Raw genomic sequence first — 16,430 nt, 5'->3', positions numbered from 1 at the left:
TATAATCCAACTTAATCCATGCCCATACCTGTCCAATTAAAGAAACCATGTTATATATGTACTGGGGTACATTATATAGAGTTATTATATCACTGTTATATAATGCAACATAATCCAGTACCATACCTGCCCAATTAAAGGAACCATGTTATATACTGGCATGCATTATACACAGTTATTGTATCACTTTCATAAAAGTAATGGGATTCATGAAATACTCACCTGATACAGTGTTATACTGAGGTATGTTACAGTGAGAGACCATTGTAACTTTGTCTTGCTAACTGCTAATGCAGGAAAGAGGCCCCAAAAGATATTATTTTATGAAATTCTGTTTCTAGCAGGGCAAACTTCATGTCGTGATCCAAACAGTCACAAACTTTTAAAACATACATCCTAAACTTGTGCTGACAAGCTAAAATTTAACAATCTTACCATATATACTCATTTTAGGTCAGATCCAAATGCAAACAACATAGAACCTGATCTGCCACTGCATAGTGCACCAGAAGATCAAGGTCTATGTGGTTTACTCTACTGACAAACAGCACAGACACAGATATTTTGTCACATTATGCAATGGCAAATCTGGGTCGATACAACTGGATCTGAAGAAAAAACCATGAGTCTATATGGTATATTGATATCAATACAATTTTATAAGAGTCAAAATTAATCCTGACATTTTTTGTAATTTCTTCACCCTTTTAAATAAAGTTATAAAAACTGGACATTTCTTGATCTCAAAGTGTTTTAAAGGTTTTGAGGCAATATCCTACCTGGTAGGTAAACCGATCTGGTTTACTGAGATCATCAATGTTACCATTGTATGAGTCAAGTTTCTCCATCTGAAAACAGAACAGGTTTACAAATATTAATGTTGTGATAGTTTTCAAAGTGCTGGGCACTGCATAAGGAAATAGTTTTATGCATAGAGTTCACCACAGTGCTACTGCAAATAGAAGGTGATCACATGAAAGTGGTCATATGAAATATGAATATCTCACATCATGTGTCATGTGTGACTTCACTATCTTAGTGATGTCACAATAATAGACTTCAATGTTACTGGTCATCATTGTGGATACGGGTGAAGCAATAAAGATATCACGAAGGTCAGTGGATATTGATACAGAATTTTCTTCACAAAATCTACCTGAAAATTAAGAGATTACTAAATCTACCTGAAAACAGGGACTCACTAACATAAACTATCAGATTACTAAATCTGCCTGAAAACAGGGACTCACTGACTTACAATTTTCAGATTATTAATTCTTCCTTAGAACAGGGACTCACTGATTGCTTGAAAACAGGGACTAACTGATTTACAGTTGTCAGATCTATTTACACTTATTAATTCACACTCTGATAACTCTTAACTGATTCGGCCCCAATTCCATCTGTAGGCATGATGAGGCTGTACCCTATTTCCAAGCTCTGCAGCATCAAGGTCATTTAAGATACACCAACGTGGGTGGTATTACAAAAAAGCAGACAGATATAGCTCTAAAATGATACCAAATAATCTGGAAGATCTAGTTGCACTACAAAATACAGAGGGAAAAACCTCATTATTTGGACCTGATTTTTTTCCTCACCCATAATTCGCTTGTGGTCAGAATGTGATTTTGTGTCCAGATTTTGGACCTTTTGGCTTCAGATCTAAGGCAGACTGGTCTGAACTGCACACAGACAGGTGAACCTTTGAAAAAACTAGGATAAGGTGGGCATTTGGAATAAAGAGTGGTCTCCATACGAAAATGATGGGTCCATTAAGCAAACATAAAAAGAACTCCAACTTTTACCCTTCTGCTCATGCGCAAGCAAAATAACCAATGAAAAATGATGTTTGTAATACAACTAGGCATTAGCCTCATGGAATAATGCTGTTTAAAGTAACTGGGTCGTATTCTCCACTCTCCAAAATGGAGGTTTCAGATTTCGTTCAGTACTTTCTGGAGTTTTCACAATTAGAAACACAACTATGAAAGCTTCAATAACTTAGGTAAAGGCTCTGATATTGATGTAGGTAGCAATTAGTTTTTATGAATTATCAAATTCAGATGATTTAGTGATGTAGACGCAAAGAACTTGTAAATTTCCTGTATGAGAAATGGCAGTTACAGTTGGTCATGCGGCTTCACTGACTTGACAGTGAACGAGTTTTCTCAAGATTTGAAAGCACATAATAGATTCTTCCTTGAAAAATAATTATATAACTATAACGATCAAATTTTAATCTTACATCTTTTCATACATAATATATGTGTACCAAAAATTTAAAACGGTTAAAATTTCTGTTAAACGTAACATACACTACACTGCTTAACAGTTACAACTGTATTCAATCAAAGTTTTATAAACATCCAACTGCATGCCAAATTTCGCTGAAATCTAATCATAATTAACAAAAGTATTTTACATAAACTACAGTAGACAGATCCAACAATCAGGGACTAAAACCCTGCTAGGTGATGCTGTTGAATGCTCACAACTGATACCAGCCAAGGTCTCATCAATATCCAGCAGCATTCCAAATTTTGGTCCACAATCTAATAATACTTAAAGTACTGTGCAGAAGCTAAAGTGGGTGGATCAGACAATCAGGGGCTATAAATCGGGCTATAAATCTGCTAATCGGTATTTCCAAAGTCGACATTAAAACTCAGCCAAGGTATCATCAATATCCAGACACACACCAAATACGGTTGAAATACAAGAATAATTAAAGGAGTTATTGTGTGGAAACAAAGTATGTCAGTCTGATAATTAGGGGCTGTCACTCTGCCAAACAATGATGTAGAACGCTGACAATTATACTTACTCAAGATCTCAGCATTATCATGGAAGGACAAGCTGACACCAGAATACCCCCCTCTCTGCACCCTCTGTCTGCAGGGGGAAGGGGTGTAATTAAGGGAGTTATGCAAAATTGAAAATAGGTAGGACTGAGAAATTCCATAAAATGATTATTTAGAATGCAGACAATCAAACCCAGCCAAGATCTCATAAATATTAAGCAATATACCAAAATTTAGTTTAGACCTAAGAATAATTAAAGGTATTGCTGTGTCAAAATAAAAAACAAGTGAGGCAAACAATCAAGACCTATTAACTCTGGTAAATGATCATGAAGGATGGTGACAACTGAATGCTGCCAACTCTGCGAAAGTCTCATCCACGTCTAGTTGATTATGAAATTTAGTTTAAATGAAATAATAATTAAAGGATTCATTTGCAGAAAAGAAAGTGGGATGGATGGAACTAAGGACAAATGGATGGAAAGATGGAAAACTGGAAAGATGGATGGACAAGTCTAATTTAAGGTCGTAAATTTTCTTTGAAAAATGAGGCATGATAATACATCAAGGAAATGGGCAAAGTCATCCAGGAATGAATCTTAATGCCATCCTACCTCTTCTTTGCTTGGAGCAAATGACAGTAGCTGTTTGAGCAACTCAGGTGTCAGTACTTCCTCATCCATCAGATAGAGGGCATGTTTAACCTCACCCTCTGACAATTTCAAGTGACCCAGCAGTATGGCTGTGTGGAAATAAATATGAGACAAAAGACAACGTTGTATGAAATACAATTTGCAAATAATGCAGTTACCAATAGGCAGGATCTTATATAATTTCATAATTTATTTACCAAACATGCTTAAAAATGTCTATCTTTACAATCCTTACAGAGCGAATTTGTTTTAGTATTCAAAAAGTTTTGTAAATGTGAATTAAATGTTTTTGGAAGTAAGTCTGCAGTTTAAATCATTACTCTCATTAAAGAAACTGCTGGCTGTGTAGTGAAATGACTGGAGTGCATTTTGAGGATTGACTTATTATGTTTTGGCCTTAATTAGTTAGGAGCTTATGTGTTATATCATAACCACAATGAGTTAATGCAATTTAAATCAATTTTATCATGCATTACAAGGACTTTTGATGTCTAAAATTTTCAATGATCAACAAAACATCCTCTTGAAATGGTGCCTCTCATATCTAATTATTAATCAGATTGACTTGATATGTGAGAGATGTTCAATATATTTTTTTTTAACCCTAAATTTTACTTTCTTACAAACCAAGAAGTAAAACAGTGCTACTGTGATACATTGCTCACAGATATACTGTGATTACTTACCGATATATTGCAATATATTCCTTACAGATATACTGTGATATATTACTTAGATATTTTGTGATATATTACTTACAGATATACTGTGATATATTACTGACAGATATATCATGATATATTACATACAGATATACTATGACCTATTATTTTACAGATATATTGTGATATATTACTGACAAATATATCATGATATATTACTGACAGATATATCATGATATATTAGATACAGATATACTATGACCTATTATTTTACAGATATATTGTGATATATTACTGACAAATATATCATGATATATTACTGACAGATATATCATGATATATTACATACAGATATACTATGACCTATTATTTTACAGATATATTGTGATATATTACTGACAAATATATCATGATATATTACTGACAGATATATCATGATATATTACATACAGATATACTATGACCTATTATTTTACAGATATATTGTGATATATTACTGACAAATATATCATGATATATTACTGACAGATATATCATGATATATTACATACAGATATACTATGACCTATTATTTTACAGATATATTGTGATATATTACTGACAAATATATCATGATATATTACTGACAGATATATCATGATATATTACTTACTGATATACTATGACCTATTATTGTACAGATATACTGTCATATATTACTTACAGGTATACTGTGATATATTACTTACAGATAATTACTAACATACTTTGGTTTAATTAATTCATTTAGGTATCAATTTTAGTGGTTTTGTAATATTTATAGACATTTTATTTCATGTTTTAACCTCCAGAAATAGCCAAAATAAAGAATACAAAAGAACAAAAAATGTGTCGACAACAGACAGCAGTCACTTGAATGGTCATAACCATGCTACTGCCAGTAGGAACACAAATCAAACGCTTGTGAAGCTAAATCCCTTATACTGTGTTTCCGTTCAAGTACTCAGGTTAAGTGAAAGCAAATTTTTCTAGTAAATTATGTTTCTTGGAGAATAATTATCCAATCACATTAATACTAGGAATAAAATCCTGCTAGCAGCACTATTAAAAGAAAAAAATTGTCTTTTCTAGCTCTATTATATGAAAGGAAATAACTCTTGTCCATTAGCTCCCCTTTCCACCACTTCTAAGCTTTTAAGCTAAGCAAACAACCAATGAGGATGCTTGCATAGAGGTGTGGATGGAAGGGTCTTTAAGTAATGTGATTGGGTAAGTATTCTTGGAGAAACATAATTTACCAGAAAAATTTGCTTTCTCCTTTGAAAACATTCCTTGATTACATTAACATTATGAGAATCAGTAATAGGAGGATGGAATGCTGAACAAAAGATCTAGACTGGATTTCCTATGTGAATGAAAACCCATTTTCCTACTTAAAGTAAAATAGCCTTTGGTCACATGACTGATCTATCAGTTTAAGATTACTGAAGTCTTCTTGCTGTCAAAATTCACTGGTGAAACCAGCAAATCTAAGAGGCTGTTTTAGATTAACTGGAATTCATATGGGCTGCAGTCATAGGACCCATCAGATTCAGTCTTGTCTCTTCGGAGCTAAATCCCTGATACAAAAAATTCAAGAAGGCTAACTCTGCATGCTAGCCAACAGCTTCTATGATGTCTCAGATCAAAACATTGAACGTGAATGCTAGGTTTGAAGAGATTGCTTTAATTTCATGAGCTGAAATCCTTATGAGATGACTGATATTTTGAGATATCAGAGCATTCTGAGCGCATAAACTTCATAAGTCACAAAGATTTGGCTTGGAAGGCAATATCCTGCTTTCCCATCATCATGGGAAGAAAGAGTCGTTTGCAGTTGCAGTGACACGTCTCTAATGCTTCAAGTAGTGACCGAGACTGCAGACAGGGTCTTGCTGCTCTCATCTTATCTATAGACAAGTGGGAGCATATAATGACTCTGACTGCCCACTTGTTCTTGGCAGCATAAAACCTGGTAGTTCACAAGGATCATCAAACCATCCTATCTGAACTGAAATTAGCTTGGGTTGACCCTGTATGCTAAAGCTATTCACCCTGCATGCCAAAGCTATTCACTCTTTATGGCAAGCTGTTCACCCTGCATGCCAAAGCTAAAGCTATCAGGAAACAGGTTTTGTATGATAACAGCTTCAGTCCAGGACAACACTCAAATTTCTCTAAATTGAGCCATGTTAAGATGAAGGGCAGATTAATATGTTGGAAACAGGGTGAGAGATTTTGGTATATGCAAATCTAGTCTGAAAGACCTTTATCATAACTGCCATGAACCTGAATGTGTCAGATCTCATGAAGCAATGTCAACCTTTTCTCCTCATAAAGCCAGAGAAAAAAACTCGGCTAATTCTTTTTTGTTGCGAATAATGGGATAAAATAAAATAAACACAAACATAATATATTTGATATTAGTAATGAAATTGAATTATCATGGAACTAAGCATGTCTAATCATTAGGAATGTACCAGCAAGAAAATGGGTGGGTGGATGGGATTTGTTTCCATCACATTTGGCTCAACACTGGGTTTTTAAATCTGTAGCATCTAGAAAGAAAATCCACACAAACCAGCACAGCAAAAAAATGAGTGAAACTACAGTATTACTTACAAATATTGTATGCCTTCTTGGGATTCAAAATGTAGACCTCATTTTTCTTCTCCAACAGTTCTGGGAAAAAAAATATGTACATCTCTTCTATTTGTAAAGCACAATAAAGATAAAAATGCATTTTAATTAAACAGTGGTGACACATGAATTTCATCACCTATATCTGTTCCGAAAGGTCTTTGAGGAATTCAAGTCAGTGTTAAAAATAACATATGGCATATGTTTTTTGTTGGCTAGAATTCTTTCATTTCTAATTTGAAAGAAAATGCGCATGAACAAAAAATCTTGATGAAGACAGCATTTTATAACCTGTACAACAGGCTCCATGTTTATAGAATGTGAACAAACATCATGTATACTTTCCAATTAAACCAAGCCTATAGACTATGTCCAATAGCTATATCATTTCAAATAAATTAAATTGTAATACATGTAAAGGTAAGAACAGGTAAGAGTCAAGCGTTGTAATTACACAAATAACAGTGTCATCTTTCCAAACTGCATTACCCCAACATAAAACAAAGCAAAAAGAGTCTAACCTCAAATAGAAAAAACTAAATATACTGTGTATAGTCACTTATATTGTGTATAGTCTTTTATACTGTGTATATAGTCATTTATACTGTGTATAGTCACTTATACTGTATATAGTCACTTATACTGTGTAGTCATTTATACTGTGTATAGTCACTTATACTGTGTATATAGTCACATATACTGTGTATAGTCACTTATACTATGTATATAGTCACATATACTGTGTATTGTCACTTATACTGTGTATAGTCACTTGTACTGTGTATAGTCATTTATACTGTGTATAGTCACTTATAACTGTGTATAGTCACTTATACTGTGTATAGTCACTTATAATGTGAATATAGTCACTTATACTGTGTATATAGTCACTTATACTGTGTATAGTCACTTATACTGTGTATAGTCTCTTATACAGTGTATAGTCACTTATACTGTGTATAGCAGTAGTCACTTATAAGTCCAACTGCTACCAATACACACCCTGATCTGCCACTGCATGAGCCCTTATTTTCTTATCAGACTTACCATGACTGTGACCTTTCACATTCAGACTCCAAAATATTACCCTCAGTACAAGTCATCCACAAAGTTTGCTCAAGAAACTTAATCTAGAACATAAAGTACAAGTCCTCCCATAAACATAGGTGAAATTACCTGGCCTCAAACTAAAGTTATTATGCCCCCAAAACATCAACATTTTTCTTCTTTCAGTCATAGTGACCTTGACCTTTTGACCCTGAAATGAATAGACTTCTTTCTTACTCAAAATTAAAGCCATCCATAACCTACAGTAAATGTTATACTTTATATTTCAGCCAATGAGCTTGACCTTTGACCTTTTGATCCCTCAAATCAATAGCCTTTAACCTTATTCCAGCTGCATACCATCTACACAGCTTAGTTCAGATCTGTGATGTAAAACAAGAGATAATGTGCAGAAACCATATTTTTTTCTATCAGTGATTGACCTTGTCCCTTGAAGTTTAAACTTTGAACCTCAAAATCAATAGGCTTCTTCATTACACCAAGTTTGAGCCATCCAAAAACCTTGGTCCAGGTCTGTGATGTACAGCTAATGTTACTGTATGGAAACCATTCTTTTATTTCAGTTATTGTGATCTTAACTTTTGATCTTTTGACCTTGAAATTAATAGGGTTCTTTTTTTATACCTGAGATGCAACCCATTTACAAAGTTTGGTAATGGCAGATGATGAAGAACTTGTTCAGAAACAAACAAGGGAACAGATGAATGGGCATCATACTATAATACACTCTGCTTTAATGTGGGCATATAAAATAAAATTGAAATGCAAGTAGATGGTATAGATCTGCAATTGCCACTACCTGAAATTTGCACTTGATATCTTTTGTTGACAAGAATGCTGATGCCAACAGCAATTTACCTTTATGCAGGTTATTTAAATTCAGGAATTATGAAAGCATGGACTTCTAATATCGCTTGGTTATTATTATTGCAGCCAAGGAAACTGAATGACCCTCTACCACACCATCTTGAACTGAAATATCTAGTGTAATTCCTAGTATCATGAAACCTGTTTTAGTGAACACCTCTACATATGGAAACATGCTGATAGAGGACTTTAAAGACTCATTTAAGCCTCTCCAAAAAGATATCTATCCACAAAGGAAAAAATGTTGTGGTCCCTTGAGTGATCACCAAAGAGAGGTTTCAAACTGAATGCAGTTTAAACATTTGGTACAAAGGATAGAGAACTGCCTTCTTTGTAATATACATTAATAAAACAAATGCAAATTATATATGTAAAGAAATATCAATAATGTACCTATTCAGTCTGGTAGACCTGGTGTGCACATGGTGCACATGCATGGTGTCCATGCAGTTACATGTGCTCATCTGCATGTATGTCTAAACACTGGTTTTAGACCATACCATAAAAAATGGCTGATTCAACAACAGAGCAGAATGAATATTAAAAAGTACAGACCAATACTAAAGTGTCTGGCAGCAAAGATTTGATAAGTTGTCAAAAGTTTATGATGCAAAGTTATTTAAATTATTTGAAGACAGTAGGAATAACCATGATGTGTCCAGTGTACATTTTCAAAAATATGAACAAAGAAATATTGCTGCTGTAAAACTACAAATAGGTGCCAATGCCAGACACACAGTTCAAGAGTCAGCTAAAGTCATAGACATTCATTCATCATTGCTATATACAGTACAATTGTAAGAAAAAAACCCCTAAAAATCAGGAATATTTGCATACTTTTGAGTGTCATGTTTATTGTTGTCTAGGAACCAGAAGCAGCGTTGCATCAAATTTACAGAAGATGCACAAACTGTATGATTCTTGTAATAAAATGTGGCTAAATGAGACCATTACTGTGATGAGACATGCCACTATACTTTTGAACCAAAAACTGAGTAGAAATAATGTTTAATTAGCTGAAAATGGAGAAAGACCCATAACTGCAAATAGAAAAATGACCTCAAAGAATACTGTGTATAATACCATAACTGTTGATGCTAATGACCCAGCCATGCATAAGCCTGTACCAACAAGGGCATTAATTACTGGTACTTTTTATGAAAAGAAAATTACCAAAGTTGTAGAGGTGTATGAAAGGTACTGACTGCGCACAAGAGTTTGAGAACTTTCACTTCTGCATGACAATGCCAAGTCAGTGAACATTACCTATCACCTTAAGGACAATGCCCACTATCATCTACAGTATCACTAAAAGGATGATGCCCAAAGCAATGAATACTATCCATCATTTAAAGCAAAATGCGCAAGTCAGTGTCTGTCACCTATCACTTAACGGCCCATGCCCAAGTCAGTGACTATGACCTATCACTTAAAGGACAATGACCAAGTCAGTGACTATCACCTATCACTTAAAGGACAATGACCAAGTAAGTGACTGTCACCTATCACTTATAGGGCAATGCCCAAGTCAGTGACTACTATCCATCACTTAAAGGAAAATGCCAAAGTCAGTGACTGTCATCAATCACTTAAAGGACAATGCCCAAGGTAATGACTGTCATCAATCACTTAAAGGAAAATGTCCAAGTCAGTGACTGTCATCAATCACTTAAAGGACAATGCCCAAGTCAAAGACTGTCATCAATCACTTAAAGGACAATGCACAAGTCAGTGACTACTATCCATCACTTAAAGGAAAATGTCCAAGTCAGTGAATGATATCAATCACTTAAAGGAAAATGCCCAAGTCAGTGACTGTCATCAATCACTTAAAGGACAATGCCCAAGTCAGTGACTGTCATCAATCACTTAAAGGACAATGTGCAAGTCAGTGACTATCACTTATCATTTAAAGGACAATGCCCAAGTCAGTGACTGTCATCAATCACTTAATGGACAATGCCCATGTCAGCGACTGTCATCAATCACTTAGAGGAAAAGCACAGCAAAGTGATACCACCTCCTCCTTACAGTCCAGACTAATCACCATGTAACTATTGGTTGTTTTCAGTGTTAACTGATGAAATGTCCAAAGGAGAATGATTTAAAAATGAATATCAACTTGCAAGTTCAGTTAACCAGTGTCTATACTGTATCCCCCCAAAATATGATAAGAAAGCAGTAACTAAGTGGTTAGAAGATTGAAAAAAAATGTGTCTAAAAAGAATGAGATATTATGAAGGTATTCTGCAGAAATATAATATAACCTTTGTCTAAAACATGTATCTTCTATGAATTTCTGAAATGCTTCTCACATATATAATCTAGAATCAGATGGATTGTGTAATACTATACTATAAGAATGGCTCTAATTAGACTGACTATACACAATGATTGTGAATTTTCCAAAATCAAAATAATTGATAATGATGAGTTACAATTGATAAGGAATAATGGTAGGTAAATGCAGCTTAAGGTATCACTTATCCTAGGGAACTTCTTGACCAGTGTATGGTGTGAACCCTGACATGGGTGGGTGGCTGCACAGGAGGTACCTACATCATCCCTCTCTTCAGCTGCTGACGTGAGCAGGCAGCTATTAGTATTATTATTGTTAAAGGTACGATTTCTCTCCGTTTCTAGGCAGAGACAATTATTCAATATTTTTTCATGTAAATATTCGTGACATTTAAAGAATCACAGAACATTAGAACTACTGCAAATGGACCCATCTCTTTCTTGACCATGTCTTTTTGAGTTCAAACTCAATAAATGCTTAAGATTCATGGCCTCATCACCACTTGTAGATAACAGATATGATGACATGGATGGCATGCATTTTCTGATTATCAAGACTAGGCAATAAATAGGATACTAAATGTATATTGGCTGATTAGAGTGAATTCAATCTGGCAGCAGAGACTTGTTGTTCCTATCAGAAAACCTAGTTTAACACAGATATCAGCAAATAAACATCTAATAACTTTTAAAGATCATTCAGTGGAATTCCATGTGAAACAACACGTGGCCACAAGTAGCTACCTCAAACTTTATCCTCAAGACCAGGTGTCTCAAACTCAAGCCACCTGAAGGCCGCATGAGGGCATTTTCAATGACCCAAGGGCTGCACCACCTTTCTTTTTATCTCCCACGACACCTTGTGATGCCAATCATTTTGCAGGTCACAGAAAATGGCTTGGCTGACCGCATGCGGCCCATGTGTTTGAGACCCCTGCTGTAGACCACTGTGTTGCAAGGTACTATAAATTGAAAGACTTATCCTGCAGACAACTGTGTTGCAGGTAATATAAACTGAAAGATAAAGTGGTGCACATTTTTGACAAAATTATTTATCCTTGACTGCCACAATGTAAGAAAAATTCTGACTGCTTTTGAGTTGGATTTCCACTTCTTCATTTTGATAACCATCCAAGAGACTGAATAATCAAAAATAACATTTTTAAAAATCTTGTTGTCCAAAGCACTCACATAGTTTCTAATGGTTCCTCTGACAGATACTGTATTCTTGCTTTTCTGTTAACCTTACTTTCCCTATCTCAGTCCTATTGTGTCAGTCAGGTCATCTTGGTCAGGTTGTCAATGCACTAGGAACTACTTTATCAAGGGGTGCAACTATTATTTCTTCTGATTAGCTCGATGGAGTTGTTTTCCAGTTAAACAAGCCATGGCACTTTTGGGTATTTACCAAAATAGTTTTGGAAGGAGAGAAACAAATAACATAAACAAGAAAGTTTTACGGGTACCAGTTGGGGCAAGAAAGCTTAGATCACTAATGAGAATAATGGCTATGAAAGCGAACTTGCCAGATTTGGCTTCATTTGCTTCAGAAACTAATAGAAAACAATGTTCTCGACGCAAAGGCTATAAAGATCACTGCCCACAAAAATCCTCAACAACTACCAAAAACTTAGTAACAACCAGAAATGTGTTATGTCAAACCTGTTTTCTCTGAACTGTTAAACATCTCCTTTGCGCCCCACTTGAATCAAAGATGTACATGCAATCAGAAATGACAAATCATACAGTTTCCAATCAGAAAGAATCCATTATCCATTCACACATTATCCTACAAGCAGATTTCCCTTTTCCTTGCACTACTAATAGAAATATGCAATATTTCCAAGACAGAAAATATAAATTTTCCAGGAAACTGAACTTGAAAGTTCAGAACATGGCTATCTGCTAGGGGCTGTGTTTGTAGGTTCTTCCATACGATGGGGTAATTTTATAAACCATATCAATTTACAACACCAGTATGTCACAAATAGTTTCACCTCCTCCAAAGAAAAGGAGAGTTAAATAAGATAGTGACAGAGACATCTAATTACCCATTCTACACATGGTCACTCATGCTACATTTTACTCTTCCTTATGGCCTCCAGCTGTGTACCCAGTATCATTTTATTATTTATAACAGAACTTTTCTAAATTACAACTCATCAAAATGAAAACTTTTCCTTGTAATAAATATTAAGTTATTATTGATAATTTCACATAACATCCATGTATTAAATGTGATAATACCTCAATACTATCAAGTGTTTCAAGTTGTTATTTTCTCATGTATAAAAATTGTGTACTTCAGATGGATAGGTCACACCACAGCCCTCATCAACAAATTTGTGTAAATGTGCCATATGTAAACAATATTTGCACCTGGCTTTACACCTCCTTGCAGCAATGCTTACAATAAGTAACAACTGTTAAGCTGCTTGTGGGTGAGGGTCTGTAAGCGGTAAATATAGTTGGATTCTACTGAGATGATTATTCTGATTTTCATAAAACATTATAAGACCGAATGACCAACAGATGAAAAATGCAAAGAAATAATAGTAATTAATGAATACTGAATGTGATGAAGGTGTTCAATTATATTTAAAAAATTAAGATTTTTTTGAACTTTAAAGGAAAATATTGGGGGAGAAAAATAATCTACTTTGGGATTTGCAATGAGACAAGGTAATCCCAGTCCTGGGGTTACATTATTTGTGTCCCCATGTGGCTTTACCATAGATTCTATTAAAATGAAAATTATTCCTATAGGATTTAATGTCATACTTTTATGGGTAAAGAATTTTATAAAATCAAATCAACCACAAATTAATGGAAATGATAAACAACAAATATAAAAAAACAACCATGAAATAGTATCAACATGAAGTCATCAGCCTGCTTGCAAAATTATATCCAATCAAATATTTCTAGTTTTACAGAAGACAGCTTGTCTTTAATTTGTCATATCTTCAACATTTTCAAAACCTATGTCACTGTGAAGGTGAAAGATCAATATTATTACAAATGTTCTTATTACCCTTTCATCACTTCTGGGATCAAATACCATTTACTTCCACTAAGATATACTGAAACTTAGTGTAAAATATGATCTTTGTTGCTAGCTACTTTGGTGTACAGACAGCATTTTCTTCCACTAAGATATACTGAAACATAGTGTAAAATATGATATTCATTGCTAGCTACATTGGTGTACAGACAGCATTTTCTTTTGTAAGCATCAGACCCTTTAATTTTTTATTCTGTGTGAACTATGCCCCATCACAACAAAAAAGGTAATGTCTGTTTTCATTCACTGATAAACATGTAAAGTGTGACTTTTCTGTGTGAACTATGCCCCATCACAACAAAAAAGGTAATGTCTGTTTTCATTTGCTGATAAACATATAAGGTGTGATTTTGCTATGAGACTTAAAGAGTAGCCTGACATCATGTATGAATTTGTTGCCTGCAAGTTTTGTTCATTTGTTTCCATGAATGATTTTTTTGGAGAGGGGAAAAATGCCCAACATGTTTGTGCACTCCAGAAACAAAATGAAAATACAGCTCTCTTTTGTATATACAATTTCCAACAAACAATGAAGACTTAGATTTACCAGCAAATATAATCCACCACCTAGTCTGGGTATGTGCTGTTTGCAGATTGAGTGCATTAAACCATCTTCTTCTGAATGTGTGTGTGTGTGTGTGCATTAAAGACAGGTAATAATATAGTTTTGTCTTCCTAAGGACTTGTCCTTGTGGAATGTGTTTGTGTGTGTGCATTAAAGACAGGTAATAATATAGTTTTGTCTTCCAAAGGACTTACTTGTCCTTGTGGAATGTGTTTGTGTGTGTGCATTAAAGACAGGTAATAATACAGTTTTGTCTTCTAAAGGACTTACTTGTCCTTGTGGAATGTATTTGTGTGTGTGCATTAAAGACAGGTAATAATATAGTTTTGTCTTCCAAAGGACTTACTTGTCCTTGTGGCTGCAGTTGTATGTGGATTAGGAAAGATGACAAATACAGTTTTGTCTTTCCAAGGACCTCTTGTTTTTCTGAATGTGTTTGTGTGTGTGCATTAAAGACAGGTAATAATACAGTGTTTTCTTCCTAAGGACTTACTTGTCCTTGTGGAATGTGTTTGTGTGTGTGCATAAAAGACAGGTAATAATATAGTTTTGTCTTCCTATGGACTTACTTGTCCTTGTGGCTGCGGTACTAAAATGCTGTTCCAGTTCCAAGTAACGCACAACATCCATGAGGTCTGCTGTTTCACCAATCTGAAAGAAGGCATAAAACACTGTTAAGAACTTTTCTTCCCATTTAAACATCAGGTTTCAGTTGTGGAACCTGGACAGTGCAGAGATTAGGCCACTTGCTTTGTGCATTTTGTGGTTCTTAGATTGAACCCCACAGCTAGCATTTGCAAGGGCCTGAGCTCTCCCATCATAGTCACTGGTCATCTTGGGGTTCTCTGGGAATTCTCCACTTTAAAAGACTAAATTTCACTTTCACCTATGCACCAATACATCTGACAAAACATAAATTGTCATATAACTGACTTAAATAAAACTTTTGCACATGAATTATCAGGGTAAAGTACCAGGAACACTAAACTTTCAACATTTTCCTTGAATCATGACTTTTACAACTAGTGGTAATTTAATTTCTTTCTTGGGAAGTTTCTTTTAGATTCAATTTGCATACCAGTGTGTATGTGCATGTGTTTTGTGGTCACCAAGGAAGAGTCAGGAAAATAACTCCCAAACTGCTAAATTATATAGCTGAAAATAAGTTATCAACTCACAAAAAGCTTAAGAGAATGACTGAAAATTCAAATAGGAATAAAGAAAATAATATATATATTTTCTCTGAAATATTTAACACACTCTGAAACAGACCATATCTTCTAAATTTAGCATTGTCGAATATCACCACAACATACAAACAGGCGCAGACACTCACATAATCACAACCACACAGATATTAAGCAATAACATACACCAAGTGTGTGTCTTTAAAAGTCATTTAACAGTGGAATACAGTCTTAACTTCATTCTGTTTTCTGCTCTCAATAGTTTAGTGCTGGGTTTGAAGTTAATGCAAGTAGTGTTCAGCTTGGAACTCATTAGAGACTGAATGGTACTGTTGTTCAAACTTCCCCGAGAGCTTGTTTAATTTTTCTCAGCTTCGAAAATGATATTTCTGCATATCAGTAATATGTGGAAGGATGACTGTAAATGATATTTCTGCATATCAGTAATATGTGGAAGGATGGTTGTTTATCTCTGACTGATATGCATGTTAATCACCTCTGCGACAATCAACTGTATAAATTGCCCAAGGTAACAGTTTTTTATAGAGTATTAAGCAAGATTATTTACTGTTTATACAGGTTATGGGCATATATCTATAGTGTC

The 16,430-nt window shown here is 34.6% G+C and overlaps 1 protein-coding gene across 1 annotated transcript in view; it reads right to left on the bottom strand.

The window, feature by feature from the left end:
• LOC149806093 (delphilin-like) overlaps positions 1-16,430 on the bottom strand; it is a 147,312-nt gene that overhangs the window by 26,265 nt on the left and 104,617 nt on the right. The window contains exons 18-21 of the mRNA XM_089950970.1: positions 15,209-15,290; positions 6,760-6,819; positions 3,419-3,546; positions 780-848 (exon numbers count right to left, since the gene is read on the bottom strand). Coding sequence (XP_089807096.1) covers positions 780-848; positions 3,419-3,546; positions 6,760-6,819; positions 15,209-15,290 — 339 coding nt within the window. The remainder of the gene's footprint in view (positions 1-779; positions 849-3,418; positions 3,547-6,759; positions 6,820-15,208; positions 15,291-16,430) is intronic.

This window comes from Sinohyriopsis cumingii, chromosome 2 (genome assembly GCF_028554795.1).
Source record: "Sinohyriopsis cumingii isolate HCF-2022 chromosome 2, ASM2855479v2, whole genome shotgun sequence".
In the NCBI taxonomy this organism is placed as follows: Eukaryota; Metazoa; Mollusca; class Bivalvia; order Unionida; family Unionidae; genus Sinohyriopsis; species Sinohyriopsis cumingii.
This window is presented reverse-complemented; position numbering and strand designations above follow the sequence as displayed.